Below are 20,317 nucleotides of genomic sequence, written 5' to 3'. Positions count from 1 at the left end.
CTAGGGCGCGATCCTGGAGACCCGGGATCGAATCCCACGTCGGGCTCCCGGTGCATGGAGCCTGCTTCTCTCTCTGCCTGTGTCTCTGCCTCTCTGTGTGTGTGTGTGTGTGTGTGACTATCATAAATAAATAAAAAATTTAAAAAAAAATAAGAGAAGACTGGCTTTGGCCTTCTTCACTCCAATAATTTTAAAGTAGACCCAATGATTGATAGAACTGTTCACCTACTTGCATTCTCAATGCCCTCTATCAATAGTGTTATGAGAAAGATCATTTACTTTTAATGGATCCACAACAAGAAGAATGACCTGAAAGCCCACAAACAAGCCACTGAGGCTATCCTTCCTCTGGGCTCCTCTGATAAATTTTGCTTTTTGAATAACATATCTCAACAATCTCTCTATTCACCAGTTGGAGCTTAAGGAAACACCAACAAAGTTCAGAGGCTTCTGTTGGACTTTTGAATCCATCATCTCTAGGAGTAGTTAGCTGAAAGATATACACCTTTAAGAGACAATTAGTGTTCTATTATTGGGCTTCAGTGGATATTGAGCAAATGCCTCATGACTATGAAATAGTCTCAATATAAGCAAATCCAACCAGAAGTTATCAATAGTTTTGCTTTTGTTCTTTAGTTATCTTAGAGTATTCACACTTTAAATCAAAGGGCAAACATTTCTATAAAATATATGCCTAAATACATATTCATGAACCAAAGTAAAAAGATCTAATGAATATAACTTAAAATAATTTAGTTATCTATAATTATTATACTTACTAATAGGTGTTTCATCTAGGGAAGTTTTTTGTTTCTTTACTTGCATTTCTGTTTTTGACTTTGAGTCCTGATGCTTTTGAATAAGGTTTTTGTCTGGTACATCATCATGAGCTACATAAGGAGATACATTATTATTAGTTCATTAAACAGAAAAAATGGATCTACTGTGTTATCTCTAGAGATCAAATTTATAACAAGTATATGGCAGTATTTTCTCTCATTTTTTTATAAATAGAAAATATAAATAAATTACCATAATACTAGACCTAACATTTTATGGTGAGAAGAATTTTAGTGTGTGTGTGTGTGTGTGTGTGTGTGTGCTGAAGGAGTCTCATTATTTCATAAATATTTCCTGGCATCAAATATATTTTATATTAGTCCCTACTTGTTTTCAGTTATTTGAGTTTATGTTCATAGACTTAACAGCAAAATTGCATACATATAAGATTATTCATTTTACCATATTTGTAATTGCAAAATACTCAAAAGCACCCAAATATATAAGCATAAGAGATTGATTGAATAACATAGTAATACCAACTATGATGTGTAATGTGCTACAAAGAGTTATATATGCAGCTCTAAAAGAATTTTAAAAATTGCTAAAACCCAACTTGAAGGGATTGCTAGGAGGTAAGGTTACATGGGAAAAAACGCAAACGGAAGATATCAATTATGCGTGTAGGAAACAAAGAATGCAAAATAAAAAGAAAGTATATACTTACCTTTAGAAAAATAAACACATGAAAGATAAACCAGAAAACAAAGTAGTTGGTCACCAAAAGTTATGTAGACCCTGCTTGTGGAATTGCACACAATGACAACTGCTAGATCTAAGCATGTCCCTAGTGCTGATGATAGTCTATAATACAGTGAACTTTTCTCATGTTTAATGAAAAAGAATGTAGGACCTTGAGAATCACTTTGCCCAGTGATCCAAGAAACCATGGATAGTTTGCCTTCACCATGAAGGAGGTAATCTTATAAAATTTAGTTAGGGACAGTGGCACTTTGTGAAGTATGTCACTGTAGATCCCCTTATTCAAAATGTCTTTCAGCCTTCCACTGTATACTGATACCCTCCACAAATACTGATACCTTCTATTGAGCTTAGATAAGGGTACTACCCAACAAAAACAGAAGGCACATGGACTCACATGTGGTAACAAGACTGGATCATTAATACAAAAAAACAAAAAAAGCACAAAGACCTGGTATCCAAGTAAAATCTAGGGAATAAATTGAGAAGGAGAAGTATGTCTCATTCCATAGGAGATAATTGTTGAGCTTTAGTTTCTCTAAGCTTCAATAAATACAAAGGAGGCCCAACAATTGGTAGGACTTTCTAGCTACTAGTGCTTTGGCATTCATCAGGTGATAATCTTGATGATATTCATCAATCAGGATACCAAAAGGTTATCTATCTTTAAGTAGGACATGATAATAGAATGTCTTAGGGGCCCTCCAACATGCCACCCACTCTGTCTATCTCTTTGGACCCTCTGGCTCACATTTTTGTTTGGGTTATAGATCTCAGCAACCTCCTTGTTCAGTGATAAGAGCCCATGGCAGAAGGATATTGCTAGAGATAAATGGTGCCCATTGGGCTTTTGGTACCAGTCTTCTGGAGTCAGTTGAAAGTTTTAAGAGACTATTATTGACCTGTTATAAGGTCTTGGTGAATACTGAGTGTATGACCCATGGATATGAAGTAGTCTTCTGACTAGAAAAACCACCCAAAAGTTATGCATAGTTTGGCTTTTATTCTCTAATTATCTTGGAGTACTCACAATTTAGGTCAAACTGTAAAATTACTAATAAAATATAAGCTCTAATACTGATTCATGAATGAAAGAAAAAATCTTTCGATGAGTTTAATTTAAAATAACTTAGGGGGGGGGCAGTAAGATGGCGGAAGAGTAGGGTCCCCAAATCACCTGTCTCCACCAAATTACCTAGAAAACCTTCAAATTATCCTGAAAATCTATCAATTCGGCCTGAAATTTAAAGAGAGACCAGCTGGAATGCTACAGTGAGAAGAGTTCGCGCATCTATCAAGGTAGGAAGACGGGGAAACAGAAATAAAGAAACAAAGGCCTCCAAGGGGGAGGGGCCCGCGAGGAGCCGGGCTGAGGCCGGGGCGAGTGTCCCCAGGACAGGAGAGCCCCGTCCCGGAGACGCAGGAGCTGCACCGACCTTCCCGGGCGGAAAGGGGCTCGCGGGGAGGTGGAGCAGGACCCAGGAGGGCGGGGATGCCCTCGGGCTCCCGGGGACACTGACAGACACCTGCGCCCCGGGGGAGTGCGCCGAGCTCCCTAAGGGCTGCAGCGCGCACGCGGGACCCGGAGCAGCTCGGGGGGCTCGGGGGTGGCTCCGCTGAGGGGGCTGCGCGGCCCCGGGAGCAGCTCGGAGGGGCTCGGGCAGAGGAAGAGGCTCCGTGCGGAGGGGGCTGCGCGGTTCCAGGAGCAGCTCGGAGGGGCTTGGGCGGCAGCTCCGCGGAGGGGGCTGCGCGGCCCGGGAGCGCGAATCCACCAGCGCAGGCCCCGGAGCACAGGGCGCCGGGACACAGCCCAGGATCCCGCCTCCCCCGGGACAGGCAGAGGCCGGGAGGGCCCAGGACAGCAAGGACGCTCCTGCCCCAGCTGAGCAGATCAGCGGCCCCGCCCGGAGCCTCCAGGCCCTGCAGACGGAGTTCCTGCGGGGGCTGAATCCAGGTTTCCAGAGCTGCCCCGCCACTGCGGCTGTTCCTCCTGCGGCCTCACGGGGTAAACAACCCCCACCGAGCCCTGCACCAGGCAGGGGCACAGCAGCTCCCCCAACTGCTAACACCTGAAAACCAGCACAACAGGCCCCTCCCCCAGAAGACCAGCTAGACTGACAACTTCCAGGAGAAGCCAAGGGACTTAAGGTACACAGAATCAGAAGATACTCCTCCGTGGTTTTTTTTTTTTTTTTTTCTTTGTTTTGTTTTGCTTTTTGATTTGTTTCCTTCCCCCACCCCCTTTTTTTCTCCTTTCTTTTTCTTTCTCTTCTTTTTTTGTTCTCGTTTTTTTTTCTTCCCTTTTTTTTCTCTTTCTCTTTTCTTTCCTTCTTTCTCTCCTCTCTTTTTCTCCTTTTCCCAATACAACTTGCTTTTGGCCACTCTGCACTGAACAAAATGACTAGAAGGAAAACCTCACCTCAAAAGAAAGAATCAGAAACAGTCCTCTCTCCCACAGAGTTACAAAATCTGGATTACAATTCAATGTCAGAAAGCCAATTCAGAAGCACTATTATACACCTACTGGTGGCTCTAGAAAAAAGTATAAAGGACTCAAGAGACTTCATGACTGCAGAATTTAGAGCTAATCAGGCAGAAATTAAAAATCAATTGAATAAGATGCAGTCCAAACTAGAAGTCCTAACGACGAGGGTTAACGAGGTGGAAGAACGAGTGAGTGACATAGAAGACAAGTTGATAGCAAAGAGGGAAACTGAGGAAAAAAGAGACAAACAATTAAAAGACCATGATGATAGATTAAGGGAAATAAACGACAGCCTGAGAAAGAAAAACCTACGTTTAATTGGGATTCCCGAGGGCGCCGAAAGGGACAGAGGGCCAGAATATGTATTTGAACAAATTCTAGCTGAAAACTTTCCTAATCTGGGAAGGGAAACAGGCATTCAGATCGAGGAAATAGAGAGATCCCCCCCTAAAATCAATAAAAACCATTCAACACCTCGACATTTAATAGTGAAGCTTGCAAATTCCAAAGATAAAGAGAAGATCCTTAAAGCAGCAAGAGACAAGAAATCCCTGACTTTTATGGGGAGGAGTATTAGGGTAACAGCAGACCTCTCCACAGAGACCTGGCAGGCCAGAAAGGGCTGGCAGGATATATTCAGGGTCCTAAATGAGAAGAACATGCAACCAAGAATACTTTATCCAGCAAGGCTCTCATCCAAAATGGAAGGAGAGATAAAGAGCTTCCAAGACAGGCAGCAACTAAAAGAATATGTGACCTCCAAACCAGCTCTGCAAGAAATTTTAAGGGGGACTCTTAAAATTCCCCTTTAAGAAGAAGTTCAGTGGAACAGTCCACAAAAACAAGGACTGAATAGATATCATGATGACACTAAACTCATATCTCTCAATAGTAACTCTGAATGTGAACGGGCTTAATGACCCCATCAAAAGGCGCAGGGTTTCAGACTGGATAAAAAAGCAGGACCCATCTATTTGCTGTCTACAAGAGACTCATTTTAGACAGAAGGACACCTACAGCCTGAAAATAAAAGGTTGGAGAACCATTTACCATTCGAATGGTCCTCAAAAGAAAGCAGGGGTAGCCATCCTTATATCAGATAAACTAAAATTTACCCCAAAGACTGTAGTGAGAGATGAAGAGGGACACTATATCATACTTAAAGGATCTATTCAACAAGAGGACTTAACAATCCTCAATATATATGCCCCGAATGTGGGAGCTGCCAAATATATAAATCAATTATTAACCAAAGTGAAGAAATACTTAGATAATAATACACTTATACTTGGTGACTTCAATCTACCTCTTTCTATACTCGATAGGTCTTCTAAGCACAACATCTCCAAAGAAACGAGAGCTTTAAATGATACACTGGACCAGATGGATTTCACAGATATCTACAGAACTTTACATCCAAACTCAACTGAATACACATTCTTCTCAAGCGCACATGGAACTTTCTCCAGAATAGAACACATATTGGGTCACAAATCGGGTCTGAACCGATACCAAAAGATTGGGATTGTCCCCTGCATATTCTCAGACCATAATGCCTTGAAATTAGAACTAAATCACAACAAGAAGTTTGGAAGGACCTCAAACACGTGGAGGTTAAGGACCATCCTGCTAAAAGATAAAAGGGTCAACCAGGAAATTAAGGAAGAATTAAAAAGATTCATGGAAACTAATGAGAATGAAGATACAACCATTCAAAATCTTTGGGATGCAGCAAAAGCAGTCCTAAGGGGGAAATACATCGCAATACAAGCATCCATTCAAAAACTGGAAAGAACTCAAATACAAAAGCTAACCTTACACATAAAGGAGCTAGAGAAAAAACAGCAAATAGATCCTACACCCAAGAGAAGAAGGGAGTTAATAAAGATTCGAGCAGAACTCAACGAAATCGAGACCAGAAGAACTGTGGAACAGATCAACAGAACCAGGAGTTGGTTCTTTGAAAGAATTAATAAGATAGATAAACCATTAGCCAGCCTTATTAAAAAGAAGAGAGAGAAGACTCCAATTAATAAAATCATGAATGAGAAAGGAGAGATCACTACCAACACCAAGGAAATACAAACGATTTTAAAAACATATTATGAACAGCTATACACCAATAAATTAGGCAATCTAGAAGAAATGGACGCATTCCTGGAAAGCCACAAACTACCAAAACTGGAACAGGAAGAAATAGAAAACCTGAACAGGCCAATAACCAGGGAGGAAATTGAAGCAGTCATCAAAAACCTCCCAAGGCACCAGAGTCCAGGGCCAGATGGCTTCCCAGGGGAATTCTATCAAAGGTTTAAAGAAGAAATCATACCTATTCTACTAAAGCTGTTTGGAAAGATAGAAAGAGATGGAGTACTTCCAAATTCGTTCTATGAGGCCAGCATCACCTTAATTCCAAAACCAGACAAAGATGCCACCAAAAAGGAGAGTAATAGACCAATATCCCTGATGAAGATGGATGCAAAAGTTCTCAACAAGATACTGGCCAATAGGATCCAACAACACATTAAGAAAATTATTCACCATGACCAAGTAGGATTTATCCCTGGGACACAAGGCTGGTTCAACACCCGTAAAACAATCAATGTGATTCATCATATCAGCAAGAGAAAAACCAAGAACCATATGATCCTCTCATTGGATGCAGAGAAAGCATTTGACAAAATACAGCATCCATTCCTGATCAAAACTCTTCAGGGTGTAGGGATAGAGGGAACATTCCTCGACATCTTAAAAGCTATCCATGAAAAGCCCACAGCAAATATCATTCTCAATGGGGAAGCACTGGGAGCCTTTCCCCTAAGATCAGGAACAAGACAGGGATGTCCACTCTCACCACTGCTGTTCAACATAGTACTGGAAGTCCTAGCCTCAGCAATCAGACAACAAAAAGACATTAAAGGCATTCAAATTGGCAAAGAAGAAGTCAAACTCTCCCTCTTCGCCGATGACATGATACTCTACATAGAAAACCCAAAAGTCTCCACCTCAAGATTGCTAGAACTCATATAGCAATTCGGTAGCGTGGCAGGATACAAAATCAATGCCCAGAAGTCAGTGGCATTTCTATACACTAACAATGAGACTGAAGAAAGAGAAATTAAGGTGCATTTACAATTGCACCCAAAAGCATAAGATACCTAGGAATAAACCTAACCAAAGATGTAAAGGATCTATACCCTCAAAACTATAGAACACTTCTGAAAGAAATTGAGGAAGACACAAAGAGATGGAAAAATATTCCATGCTCATGGATTGGCAGAATTAATATTGTGAAAATGTCAATGTTACCCAGGGCAATATACACGTTTAATGCAATCCCTATCAAAATACCGTGGACTTTCTTCAGAGAGTTAGAACAAATTATTTTAAGATTTGTGTGGAATCAGAAAAGACCCCGAATAGCCAGGGGAATTTTAAAAAAGAAAACCATATCTGGGGGCATCACAATGCCAGATTTCAGGTTGTACTACAAAGCTGTGGTCATCAAGACAGTGTGGTATTGGCACAAAAACAGACACATCGATCAATGGAACAGAATAGAGAATCCAGAAGTGGACCCTGAACTTTATGGTGAACTAATATTCGATAAAGGAGGAAAGACTATCCATTGGAAGAAAGACAGTCTCTTCAATAAATGGTGCTGGGAAAATTGGACATCCACATGCAGAAGAATGAAACTAGACCACTCTCTTTCACCATACACAAAGATAAACTCAAAGTGGATGAAAGATCTAAATGTGAGACAAGATTCCATCAAAATCCTAGAGAAGGGATCCCTGGGTGGTGCACCGGTTTGGCGCCTGCCTTTGGCCCAGGGCGCGATCCTGAAGACCCAGGATCGAATCCCACATCGGGCTCCCGGTGCATGGAGCCTGCTTCTCCCTCTGCGTGTGTCTCTGCCTCTCTCTCTTTCTCTCTCTGTGACTATCATAAATAAATAAAAATTAAAAAAAAAAATCCTAGAGAAGAACACAGGCAACACCCTTTTTGAACTCGGCCACAGTAACTTCTTGCAAGATACATCCACGAAGGCAAAAGAAACAAAAGCAAAAATGAACTATTGGGACTTCATCAAGATAAGAAGCTTTTGCACAGCAAAGGATACAGTCAACAAAACTCAAAGTCAACCTACAGAATGGGAGAAGATATTTGCAAATGACCTATCAGATAAAGGGCTAGTTTCCAAGATCTATAAAGAACTTATTCAACTCAACACCAAAGAAACAAACAATCCAATCATGAAATGGGCAAAAGACATGAACAGAAATCTCACAGAGGAAGACATAGACATGGCCAACATGCATATGAGAAAATGCTCTGCATCACTTGCCATCAGGGAAATACAAATCAAAACCACAATGAGATACCACCTCACACCAGTGAGAATGGGGCAAATTAACAAGGCAGGAAACAACAAATGTTGGAGAGGATGCGGAGAAAAGGGAACCCTCATACACTGTTGGTGGGAATGTGAACTGGTGCAGCCACTCTGGAAAAGTGTGTGGAGGTTCCTCAAAGAGTTAAAAATAGACCTGCCCTACAACCCAGCAACTGCACTGTTGGGGATTTACCCCAAAGAAAGAAATGCAATGAAACGCCGGGACACCTGCACCCCAATGTTTATAGCAGCAATGGCCACGATAGCCAAACTGTGGAAGGAGCCTCGGTGTCCATCGAAAGATGAATGGATAAAGAAGATGTGGTTTATGTATACAATGGAATATTACTCAGCTATTAGAAATGACAAATACCCACCATTTGCTTCAACGTGGATGGAACTGGAGGGTATTATGCTGAGTGAAGTAAGTCAGTCGGAGAAGGACAAACATTATATGTTCTCATTCATTTGGGGAATATAAATAATAGTGAAAGGGAATATAAGGGAAGGGAGAAGAAATGTGTGGGAAATATCAGAAAGGGAGACAGAACGTAAAGACTGCTAACTCTGGGAAAGGAACTAGGGGTGATGGAAGGGGAGGAGGGCGGGGGGTGGGAGTGAATGGGTGACGGGCACTGGGGGTTATTCTGTATGTTAGTAAATTGAACACCAATAAAAAATAAATTAAAAAAAATAACTTAGGGAATAACATCAGCAAGATGGCAGACTGAGAGGTCCCAGCCCTGAATCCCACATAACACTGAATTAATAACCATTCACAGATGAAATACATTTATGAGAGCTCCAGAGTTCAATTGATAGGTTACCCAGCACACCAATGAAGCATAGAATTCTAAAACACTAGTATTAAAAAGAGTAAGAAAAACAGTTTCAGTATATCCACGTCACTCCTCCACCAAGCCATCACAGCCCAACACTGAAAGGGATGTCTTCACTCACAATTTCTCCCATGGGGGAAAGAGAAAAGGGATTATCAGGCTTCCAAAGCCTTTCATGGTGATGCCTGAGAGACACATCCTATCTTACCTCTCCTAGAGCCCTGAAGGAACCAGCCTGGCTGGATTGTCTGAATATAGCTACAAGAGCAAGCTCTCAAACAAAACCCTAACTTTATGACTCAAAGAACTGTAAGAGAAAAACAAAATAAGATCAAAGTTAGCAGAGGAAAAGAAATAAAAAAGCTTAAGGCAGAAATGAAGAAATAAAAACAGAAAAATGATAGAAAAAATCAACTAAGAGTTGGGTTTTTGAAAAGATATAATTGGCAACCAATAGCTAGGCTGAGAAAAAAAGAAAAGATTCAAATAATTAAAATCACAAATAAAAGAGGATATATTACTTCTGATGTCATAGAAATTTTTAAAAATAATATGAGCAATTAAATGTCAACAAATTGAGCAGCCTAGAAGAAGTGGGTGAATTCCTAGCAACATACAAAATACCAAGACGGAATCAAGAAGAAATAGAAAGCTTGAATGAGTCAGTAACAAATAAGGAGGTTGAGAGCAATCCAAAAGCCATCCATCAAAGAAAAGTCCAGGATCAGATTGCTCCATAGGTGACTTATAACAAACATTTAAAGAAAAATTAATACCAATCCTTCTTACAGACATGCACATACAGTAAGAAAGAATGTGTATGTATTTATGTGTGTATGTGTATATGTGCTTGTACACACCAATGGAACAGTTCTATTTTAATTCATCTGGGCCAGTATTACAAAATACCACGGAATGGATACCTTGTAAACAACAAAAGTTTATTTCTCACAGTTCAGGAAGCTGGGAAGTCCAAGAACAAAGATGCACAAGGTCATCTTCTGGTGTGGGCCCCATTCCTGACTCATAGCTGGCAACTTCTCACTGTGTACCTCGCATGACAGAAGGCATGAGGGATCTCTGTGGGTCTCTTTTATAAAAACACTAATCCTAATCATGACAGCTCCACCTTTATGACCTAAGCACTTCCCAAGGCCCTCACTCCTAATACCAACACATTGATTATTAGGATTTCATCTTATAAAATAGGAGGAAACACAATAATCCACTCATAGCAAATTTTGGAATCTTTTTATGAGGCCATCATTACCCTGATACCAAAGCCAAAGACTCCACAAGAAAAAAAACAATAGGCCAGTATCTCTGATGAACACAGATGAAAAATCCTTAAACTACTGGAAAACAGAATTCAATAGCACATTAAAAAGGTCATACATCATGACCAAATTGCATTTATTTTAGGGAGGTAGGGATAGTCCAACATATGCAAATAAATCACTATGATATACCACATTAGAGAGAAAAGGATTAAAAAAAATCACATGATTAGCTCAACAGATGCAGAAGCATTTGACAAAATTCAACACATTTTCATGACAAAAAATTCTCAATAAATTAAGTGAAAGAATTCATCTAAACACAACAAAGGCCATACATGAAAAGTCCACAGCTAATGTCATCCTCAATATAAAAATGTAACATATATGTTATATATATACATATATGTACATATATGTAAATACTATCCAGATATAAGAAGAAAATCCTACCATTTGTGACAACATGGATGCAACAAGGGCATTTATGCCAAGTGAAGTAAGTCAGAGAAAAAAGACAAATATTGTAAAATTTCTCTTATATATGGAGTTAAGGAAAAAAAAGAACTCATAGAATAGATTGGAGATTGCCAGAACTGGAAGGTGAAGCCAGAAATGGAAGTGAAAATGGTCAAAAGGTACACATTTCCACTTATAAAATAATCAAGTTCTAGGGATATAATGTACAGTATGGTGATTATCATTAATAATACGGTAATATATGTGAGAGTTTCTAAGAGAGTAGATCTTAAAAGTTCTCAGCACCAGAAAAAAATGTATCTATGCGTTGTGATCATTTCATAATATATAGTTGACCTTTGAACAATGTGAGGACTAGGGGCTGTTCAAGAATCAAATGTATACATATCTTGAATTATTATGTTCTACTCTTGAAACTAATACAATGTTACCCATCAATTATATCTCAATTAAAAAAACCTAAATCATAAAGAATAAGAAAGGGAACTAAAACTGAAATTAATTTAAGGAAATGAGGCTACTGAAGTAAGTAAAACAACACTAATGCAAGTAAATCAGTAAAGTATTTGAAAAGAGTGGAGGGGTGAACCATAAACAAATCACTATCTTTTTAGTAGGTTTTTTCTTCTAGCATTTTTTTCTAGTGTTCTGCATTCTGAAACAATTTAAGAAATATTAAAAGATAGAGCAAATGAGTACATAAATTGATGTTGTTCAGGCTGATTCACACATCAGAAGGTAGGACATACATGAAACAGAAGAAGGAAAGAACAAGCACTGAAAGGATAGATTGGAATTGAAGGTGCTATGAGAATCACAACTTCTAAACATATCTTTGTGGGGGATACCCAGGTGGCTCAGCGGTTTAGTGCCGTCTTCAGCCCAGAGCATGATCCTGGGGACCCGGGATTGAGTCCCACATCAGGCTCCCTGCTCTCTCTGTGTGCGTCTCTCATGAATAAATAAATAAAATTTTAATAAAAAAACATGTCTTTGAATGTACATATGCATGTATATATATGTATGCTTATGTGAGTATGGCTATATATACATTAATTATACATGCATGTATGTTGATATGTATATGTGTTTACATTGGAGTTATTTTAACAAACCAAAATCTTGTGTGTGATCTTTTAGGCCCAATCTTTGACAATTGCAAAGGCCTCATCTGGCAATTGGCATGGGGTAGTCTTAGTACTCCACAGCCAGTGAACTGCAGACATCAGAGGTGGTTGCAGTCATAGACAGAGGCCCATCCAGGCTGGCAATATCTGCATTCATTGTCCATGTGCCTCAATTTTGAGACATTCTTATGCATAGAGGATTCAGCTAAGACACTATATTACTCATATGCTTCTACATAGTTTACCTTTCCATTACCATCTCATCGTAGATTTTTTTATTAGTTTTGACAGTTTTCACCACTTTTACACTCCTAACCCTCCCCCATCACTAACCCATCTCAGCCTTCAAATCTCTACAATAGGAAGAGCCTTTTGTATGGGGATTCTTTGATTATGAGATGATATTCCGTCAACCTACAATGCTGTCAACACTGATATTCTGACCCCACTCAATGCTGTTCTATGGGCAAAATGGAAATTTCATTGATGTAGCTGGAAACTTTTCTTGTTTAGACTCTTTCTAATACAATTATAGTAACAATAAGTGCTTATTAGTTTCAATTTGTCTTGCTATTTTCATTGATCAACTCAAAATCTGGCATCTCTCTCCCCTACAAATTACTGCAGCAAGCAATTATTGTTAATGAAGCATAATCCTTTTCTGGAAGGAACACTAGTGAACACTTGGGGATCTTTAAAGGGGTACTGCTGTGTCACATGCAAGAGTCAGATGATCCCACAGGGCCCATGACCATTCAGGACAACATGTCTCAGGGTATGCTAGCAGATTCTGTGCCATACTTTAAGACGGTGCTTTTAATTTCTGAGAGGGAACAATGGTTCTTCTATTTAGTGCCTATTTTGCTGGCTAAGATGTCCAGTGGGTAGGTCAAATTAAACTTCCAACAGAGGAGCTTTGAGAAAGCTGGGAAAGCAATACCTTGGCCACTACTTACAGTTTCACCATCTATGGAATTAAAAATTTTTGAAATTTCTGCATGCTGAGTTGCACCCAATGACTTATTAGTTCTAATATTCTGGGAACCCATGGTCAGCCTATGATGCAGTGATTTAATGAGATTCATGATTTAATAAAAGAATATAAGTTCTAAGGATCACTTTGTCCAGTGACCCGAAGAGACTTTTGAGAGTTGCATATTTCATCTTCATGTTTAAAGAAGTATTCTTTTTAAAGAAGTAATCATGCAATCTTGTTGGTTTGCTAATACAAAAATCCTTTCTCAGAGAGTTTTGACAATGGATACATTGCAGGAGGAAGTAGAACAAAGGGGTATGAAAAAACACAGGCATTCAAGACTCTGCTTCCTCAGTTAGGTACCACTTGGATTCAAGAGATGGCTTCTCCTTGCCCTTGTAAAACATACTTTCCCCATATTTTAACTATACCTGAAGGGGCAATATTGATTTCATGCACCACCTGGTGGTACCTAGGATGTACAATAAAGGTTTGAGGATAGTAGATGATATGATTTTTTACCAGACTCAAAATTCTGGCTTCATTTGTGTCAATAGTGCTGGACATCAAGATCAAACATCCTTATAAGGTCAAGGTAATTAGTCTAGGACATGATCTGGATCTTAAGTAGAAAGTTTCTGGACAAATAATAGTGGATACTGCCATGACAGCAATGATTGACTATAAGAGAGAGTAATATAAAAATGTTAATCTAATAAACTCCTGGACCACTTGGGCAAATGCCTTGAATAGATCAAAGGGTGTGTTTACTCAAAAAAGGTGTAGACTCAAAGTAGATTGATGGTCTATTTGACAAGAACCTTATGGCTATGTAGTGGGATAAGGAAGACCCAACAGACCCACTACCCATGTAAAATTATCCTTTGATTAATTCAAGTTCTTATGCTTCCACTTTTCCCAGTGATCCTTGCCATGAATCAGAGGGCTCCATCAACTATTATCAAGACCTTATTAAGGCTTTCAAAAATAAATAAGACTATAGGTTTTGCCAGGCCTCATGGACCTAGAGGGGATGTAAAAACTTGTGCTAATGTCAGAGTTCAATGGTGACGTGCAGGAGAATTATATTTCTGGGCCTTTGAGATACTGGTGCATAGATGACAGTGGTCTCCACAACCCCTGACACCAGGATGAAGGAAACTGATAATACCTTATTGGTTTGGGGTCCAAAGCCACCACTAATGGAAAACTCAGGCTACCTCAAAACTTCACTCTCACTATTATATGTATTATCAGTATAGAAGTATTGTCTACATGAACATCCATTTACATCCACCCAAACCTTGATAGAAATTGCCACTTTAGCAAGACAGGTAGGAAACTGGAAATGACCCAACTATCAGCATCTAGAACTTTTTTTCTCAAAAACGTCCTTCTGGGGAAAAAAAAGAAATAACTGTCCTACTTATAAGCTTAATGAAGCAAAAATTCTCTCAGAAACAACTACTCCATGAAAAAACATAATATACCTAGGGCATATGCTTTATGGGCATAGAGACTCCAGTGATTACAGGTAGCTCAGTGATGTAGTACTGAGGTATTAATTGCAGCCAATATTATGACTGTCATGGAAGTTACTGTCCATAGTGAAGGAATTTGGTTCTGTAATAGACAATACAAATACCCTATGCGAAAACTTTGTTCACATGGATGAGCAGGATAAGTTTGGAGTATGTGGATTGGATGCAATTCACCATTATTATAGTTTCACAAGTCTCCATAAATTCCCCCAACTATCTATGTCAATACATAGTTATGATTTAGAAATGTTCCAAACCCAGAAGGGTGCATTAGCCTTCCAATCTATTGATAGCACCAATTAAGTGGGTCTGGACAAGGGCACAACTTAACAAGGACCAGACATCCTACTGACCCACATGTGGCAAGATGGCTGGACCATTAGAACAAACAAGGAACAATTACCCAGTACCTATTCAAATTTCTGGGCATAATCTGGAAGGGGCATAATTTCTCATTCCAGAGAACAAGACTACCAAGCTTTGGCCCACTCTGCTTCAATAAATGAAAACAAGGCACACCCAGTAGTAGGAATATTTGGCTACTTGCACTCTCATATTCCCTATGTGCCATTCTTGATGACATCCATCTTTTAGGCTACTTCAAAAGTCACTCCTTTTAGTGGGGCCACAACCTAGAGAATGTACTTGAGGCCCTCCACCCAAACTCTCAGGCTGCTCTTCCTCCAAGTCCCTCTGATCATTTGCTATTTGACTTACAGTTCTCAGTAACATCTCTGTTCACCAATTAGAGTTGTGGTAGAAGGTCTCTGCCACAGATCAGAAACATCTACCACAGCTTACAAAAAGGCATGCATACTTTGCCAGAAAATTACAGACTCATAATTGAGCCTTGGTATCTGAGTGTAGAACTTATGATTATGAAATAATATTACAACTAGAAATATCAATGTTATGAATAATTTCACTTTTGTTCTCTAATTATCTTAGAGTATTTACAATTATGGTCAAGGGAAGTATAAATGTTCCATAAAATATAATCTAAAATATATATTCATAAACCAAATAAAAAATTTTCTGCTAAGTTTAATTATAATAATTTAAAGTTTTCTATAATTGTTTTACTTACCAATGTTTCTTTCCCTTTTGGATGTTCTTTGTTTTTTTACTTGCATTTGTGTTTTTGATGTCGAATCTTGGTTTCTATCAAACACAAGATTTTCATCTGGTACTTCATATTGAGCTACATAAAGAGAAGCATTTAGTTGAATAAATCGAGAAACAGATCTGCTGTGAAACTCTTATCTTTTATGTTTGTAACAAGTATACAGTAGAATTTATCCTCATTTTTATAGTTATAAGTAAATTACCATAATACTAGGTCTGATATGAAAATATAAGAGTTTTAATATGTATTGTTAAAACTATCTCATCATTTCATTAATAATCCTTAGCATCAAATATGATTTGTTATTCTCCATTTTTTCTAGGATTTTTATATTTAAGTAAAAACTTAATCATAGGATAAGACATGAACAAGAAGAAGGACTAGTAAGCTCTGGGCCTTCATCCCCCCAAAGAAACACTGAGTCAACAACAATTTACAAACCAAAACACCTTTATGAGAACTCTAAAAACCAGTTTGAATATGCATCACCCAAGTAAATTACTTACCAAGAAAAACTGCACCAAAAAAGGTAGAAAAGGTCATGGTATTTTGCCCACCTTGGTGTGGTGTGCCACAATCACAGGGAAGCCTCTCAATTTTCAACTCCTCCCTTGGGATGAAAAGAAAGAAGTGGAACTTGCAAGTTTCTGACAAACCTGGGAGCTACCTAGGTGACTGGTTTCTATCTTGCCTGACTTGGAACACTGATGGGAATAGCTGCATAGATGAATACCAATAGCTGCGAAACAAAGTTGAGTACCATAGCACATTAGAGCTACAAGGAGTTTGCAGTTCTGCAAATGATCAGGAAGCAAAGGATAACAGGCAGAGAAATACTACAGTAACCAAAAATGAAATTTCCTGGGAAGAAATAGGGGAAAGCCTATTAGGGAAATTAGGAGAGTTAGAAGCAGACATATATACTAGAATAAAAGAGCATATACAAGCCCAGGGAATACACATTCCCCAAAAAAGGTTTGAGAAGTCTCAGAACCTCTCTGCCAGGCTGATGTGTCAAGATATTCCCCTACACAAAGCCAGTTTGTAAACACTAAGAGAGGTGGTCATCATAACAAGTATACTCCTTAATCCCCATAATCTTTTTAACCCATTCTCCCTCTGCCCTCTACCTCTCTGGTAACCAATCAGTTTGTTCTCTATAGTTAAGACTATTTCTTGATCCACCCCCAATCAATGTTCATTTGTTTTGTTTCTTAAATTCCATATATGACATATGATATTTGATTACTGGAGTCTGAGGAGCAAAAATAAAAAAAAGAAAAGTAGAGAAACATAAAGGATTTATAAGACACTACGAAGTAGACCAAGATGTACATTATGGATATCCCAGAATGGAAAAGAGAGAAAAAGGAGCAGAGATTTTAGTTGAAGAAATAATGACAAAAAAATCCCAAATTTGAAAAAAGAAATGGATGTACAAATTTAACAAGCTGAATTAACTCCAACAATGAAAAACCAAAGAGACCAACACTGAAACATATTACAGTCAAACTATTAAAAGACAAACACAAAGAAATAATCTTAAAAGCAGAAAAAGAAAAGCAACTTATCACATACAAGGAAGTCTCTATAACTTTACTAGTGGATTTCTCAGCAGGAATCTTGCAGGCCAGAAGAGGGATGGCATATTCAAAGTGCCAAAAGAAAAAACTGTTAGCCAAGCATACTATATTTGGCAAACCTATCCTTCAAAAATGACAGGAAAATTAAGACTTCCCCTCCAAAAATAATTAATACTTTCCCAGATAAATAAAACATGAGGGAGTTCATACCATTAGATATATCCAAAAGGAAATGCTAAAATAAGTCTTTTACATTGAAATGAAAAGATGTTAAATGGTAACACAAAGCTATATAATAATATAGTTTTTGATTAAGATAAATGTAGAAACCTATATTATTGAAATTTTGATGCATAACTTCACTCTTAATTCTTATGGAACTTAGAGAAAAGCATAAAAATAACTATAAATCTATGCTAACAGACACACAATATATAAAGATGTAATTTGTGATATCAACAAAGTTTGGAGAGAAACATAAATGGAGAAGTTTTGTGATTGATGTATATATGTGACTAAACAGATTGTTATAACTTTAAGATGTTCAATGTAATCCCCATGGTAATCACAAAGAAAACATTTATAGAGTATACATGTTAGGTAATGAATGTTTGTATCATCTAAACGTCAGTGTTGGAGCCCTAACGCCAATGTGATGATTTGAAGATAGGGCTTAGGAAAATAATTAAAGTTAAGTGATATCTCAAGGGTAAGGCCCTGATCTAACAGGATTATCATCTTAGTAGGAAGAGATACCAGAGAGTGTACCCATATGCACATTCATGCCCTCTCTCTGTCTCTTTCCATGAGTGCACAAAGAAAAGGTTATATGAATACATAGAAAATGGTGGACAATCTTGAGCCAAGAAAAGAAGTCTCAGAATGAAATCTATCTTACCAGCAACTTGATCTTGGACCTCCTTCTCCAAAACCCTAAGAAATAAATTGCTTGTTTAGTGACCTTACCTATGGTATTTAGCTATGGCAGCCTGAGCAGACTAATACAGTACACAAAAGGAAATGAAAAGGAGAGCAAAGCATGTCATTATAAAAAAAATAGTCAAAGACAAAGGAAAACAGTAACATAAGAAATGAGAGGCAAGAAACACATGAAAAAGAAAACAATGAACAAAATGTTAACAGTAAGTCCTTCTCTATCCAATTGTATTTCTAATTAGATAACTTAAAATAAATGCATAAATGTTTAGCAAAACACAACCTACTAACATAAATGAGTTGAACTCCCAAATCAAAAGATACAGAGTAGATTAATGTATCAAAACAAATAAACCCAAAGACTCACATATATGGTGTTCATAATAGATTCATGGTAAATTTAAGGACATATATGGACTAAAGTGAAAAGATGGAAACAGATATTCCATGTAAATTATAACCAAAAGAGAGCAGGGATGGCTATACTGTTAACAAGTAAAAGAGACTTTTTGTCAAAAACTGTTCTGTTACAAAAGACAAAGTAAGACAACTTATTTATTTGTTTGTTTGTTTATGACAGATAGAGACCATGAGCAGGGGGAGGGGCACAGGGAGAAGAAAAGAATCCCAAGCAGACCTCATGTCAAGAGTAGAATACCATGCAGGGTTCAATCTCATGACCTTGAGATCACTACGTGAGCTGAAATCAGAAGTCAGACTCTTAACCAACTGAGACACCCAGGAACCCAAGACATCTTATAATAATAAAAAAAATCAGCTCTCCAAGAATACATGATTATATATGCACCAAACATGAAACTTCTAAATATATGAAGCAAACGTTAGCCAAATTGTATAAAAAAGATAGTAAAACAAATAGACAATCAAACAATATAACAAAAATTGTAGTAGATTTTAGTATCCCACTTCCAATAAGGAAATCAGAGTACTTGAACAAGAGTATAGATCAGTTGGACATTACAGATATATGCAGAAAACTCCAACAGCAAAATACATATTTTTCTCAAGTGCGCATGGAATATTCTCCAGGACAGACCACATGTTGGTCACAACATAAGTCTTCACAAAATCTGAAAGACTGAAATCATGCAAAGTAACTTTTCTGATCACAATGAAAAGAAATTAAAACAGTAGCTGAACACTGAGAAAGCTACAAATATATTGGAAATTTAAAATACATTCTCAAAAAAGCAATGGGTCAAGACAGAAATTGGAAGGAAAATTAGAAAATATCTCGAGATAAATGAAAATGAAAACACATCCAAAATGTACGCAATGTAGTGAAAGCCATTTGAAAAGACATAGCTGTGAGCACTTACATTAAAAAGGAAGAAATATCCCTAAAAAGCCAATCTAGCTCCATATCTCAATGAACTAGAAAAAGAAGAAAAACTAATCCAAAGCTAGCAGAATGAAGGAAATAATAAATATTAGAGCAGAGGTAATGAAATAGAGAAGAGAAAAACAATAAAGAAAATCAATAAAACCAGGAATTGATTCTTTGAAAAGACCAAAAATTGAAACATTTAGCTAAAATAGCTAAGATGAAAAGGAAAAAGATTCAAATAATTATATCAAAAATAAGATATATTACAGCCAATGCCATAGGGATAAAAGGGATCATAAGAGAACATTACAAATTATTACATGCCAACTAACTGGATTACCTAGAAGACATGGATGAATTCTTAGAAATACACAACATACCAATTGAATCATGAATAAACAGAAAATTTGAAAGAACAAGAACTAGTGAAGAGATTAAATCAGTGATCAAAAACCTCCCAACAGATAAAAGACAGGACTAAATAGCTTCACTAGAGAACTCTGCCAAATATTTAAAGAAAAATTAACACCACTCTTTCTCAAATCCATTCAAATAATTGAAGGAAAGACAACACTTCCAAACTTATTAGGCCACCATTACCTGATACAAAAGTCAGACAAATGCAACACATGAAAAGAAAATTTATGTCCCTGATAAA

At 37.8% G+C, this 20,317-nt stretch overlaps 1 protein-coding gene across 9 annotated transcripts in view; it reads right to left on the bottom strand.

Moving 5' to 3' along the window:
* Nucleotides 1–20,317, bottom strand: part of CCDC7 (coiled-coil domain containing 7) — a 391,847-nt gene that overhangs the window by 177,118 nt on the left and 194,412 nt on the right. For 8 of the 9 annotated variants that reach the window (XR_012030726.1, XM_072825155.1, XM_072825157.1 and 5 more), the window contains 2 exons: nucleotides 15,754–15,867; nucleotides 780–890 (listed from right to left, as the gene is read on the bottom strand). Coding sequence is in view for 7 of the 9 variants with exons in the window: in XM_072825155.1 (XP_072681256.1) it covers nucleotides 780–890; nucleotides 15,754–15,867 (225 nt within the window). In the remaining 2 variants the exon portion in view is untranslated. Of the gene's footprint in view, nucleotides 1–779; nucleotides 891–15,753; nucleotides 15,868–16,298; nucleotides 16,403–20,317 lie in introns of those variants that run through there. The other variant, XR_012030727.1, reaches the window with a different exon arrangement.

This window comes from Canis lupus, chromosome 5, assembly GCF_048164855.1.
Source record: "Canis lupus baileyi chromosome 5, mCanLup2.hap1, whole genome shotgun sequence".
In the NCBI taxonomy this organism is placed as follows: domain Eukaryota; kingdom Metazoa; phylum Chordata; class Mammalia; order Carnivora; family Canidae; genus Canis; species Canis lupus.
This window is presented reverse-complemented; position numbering and strand designations above follow the sequence as displayed.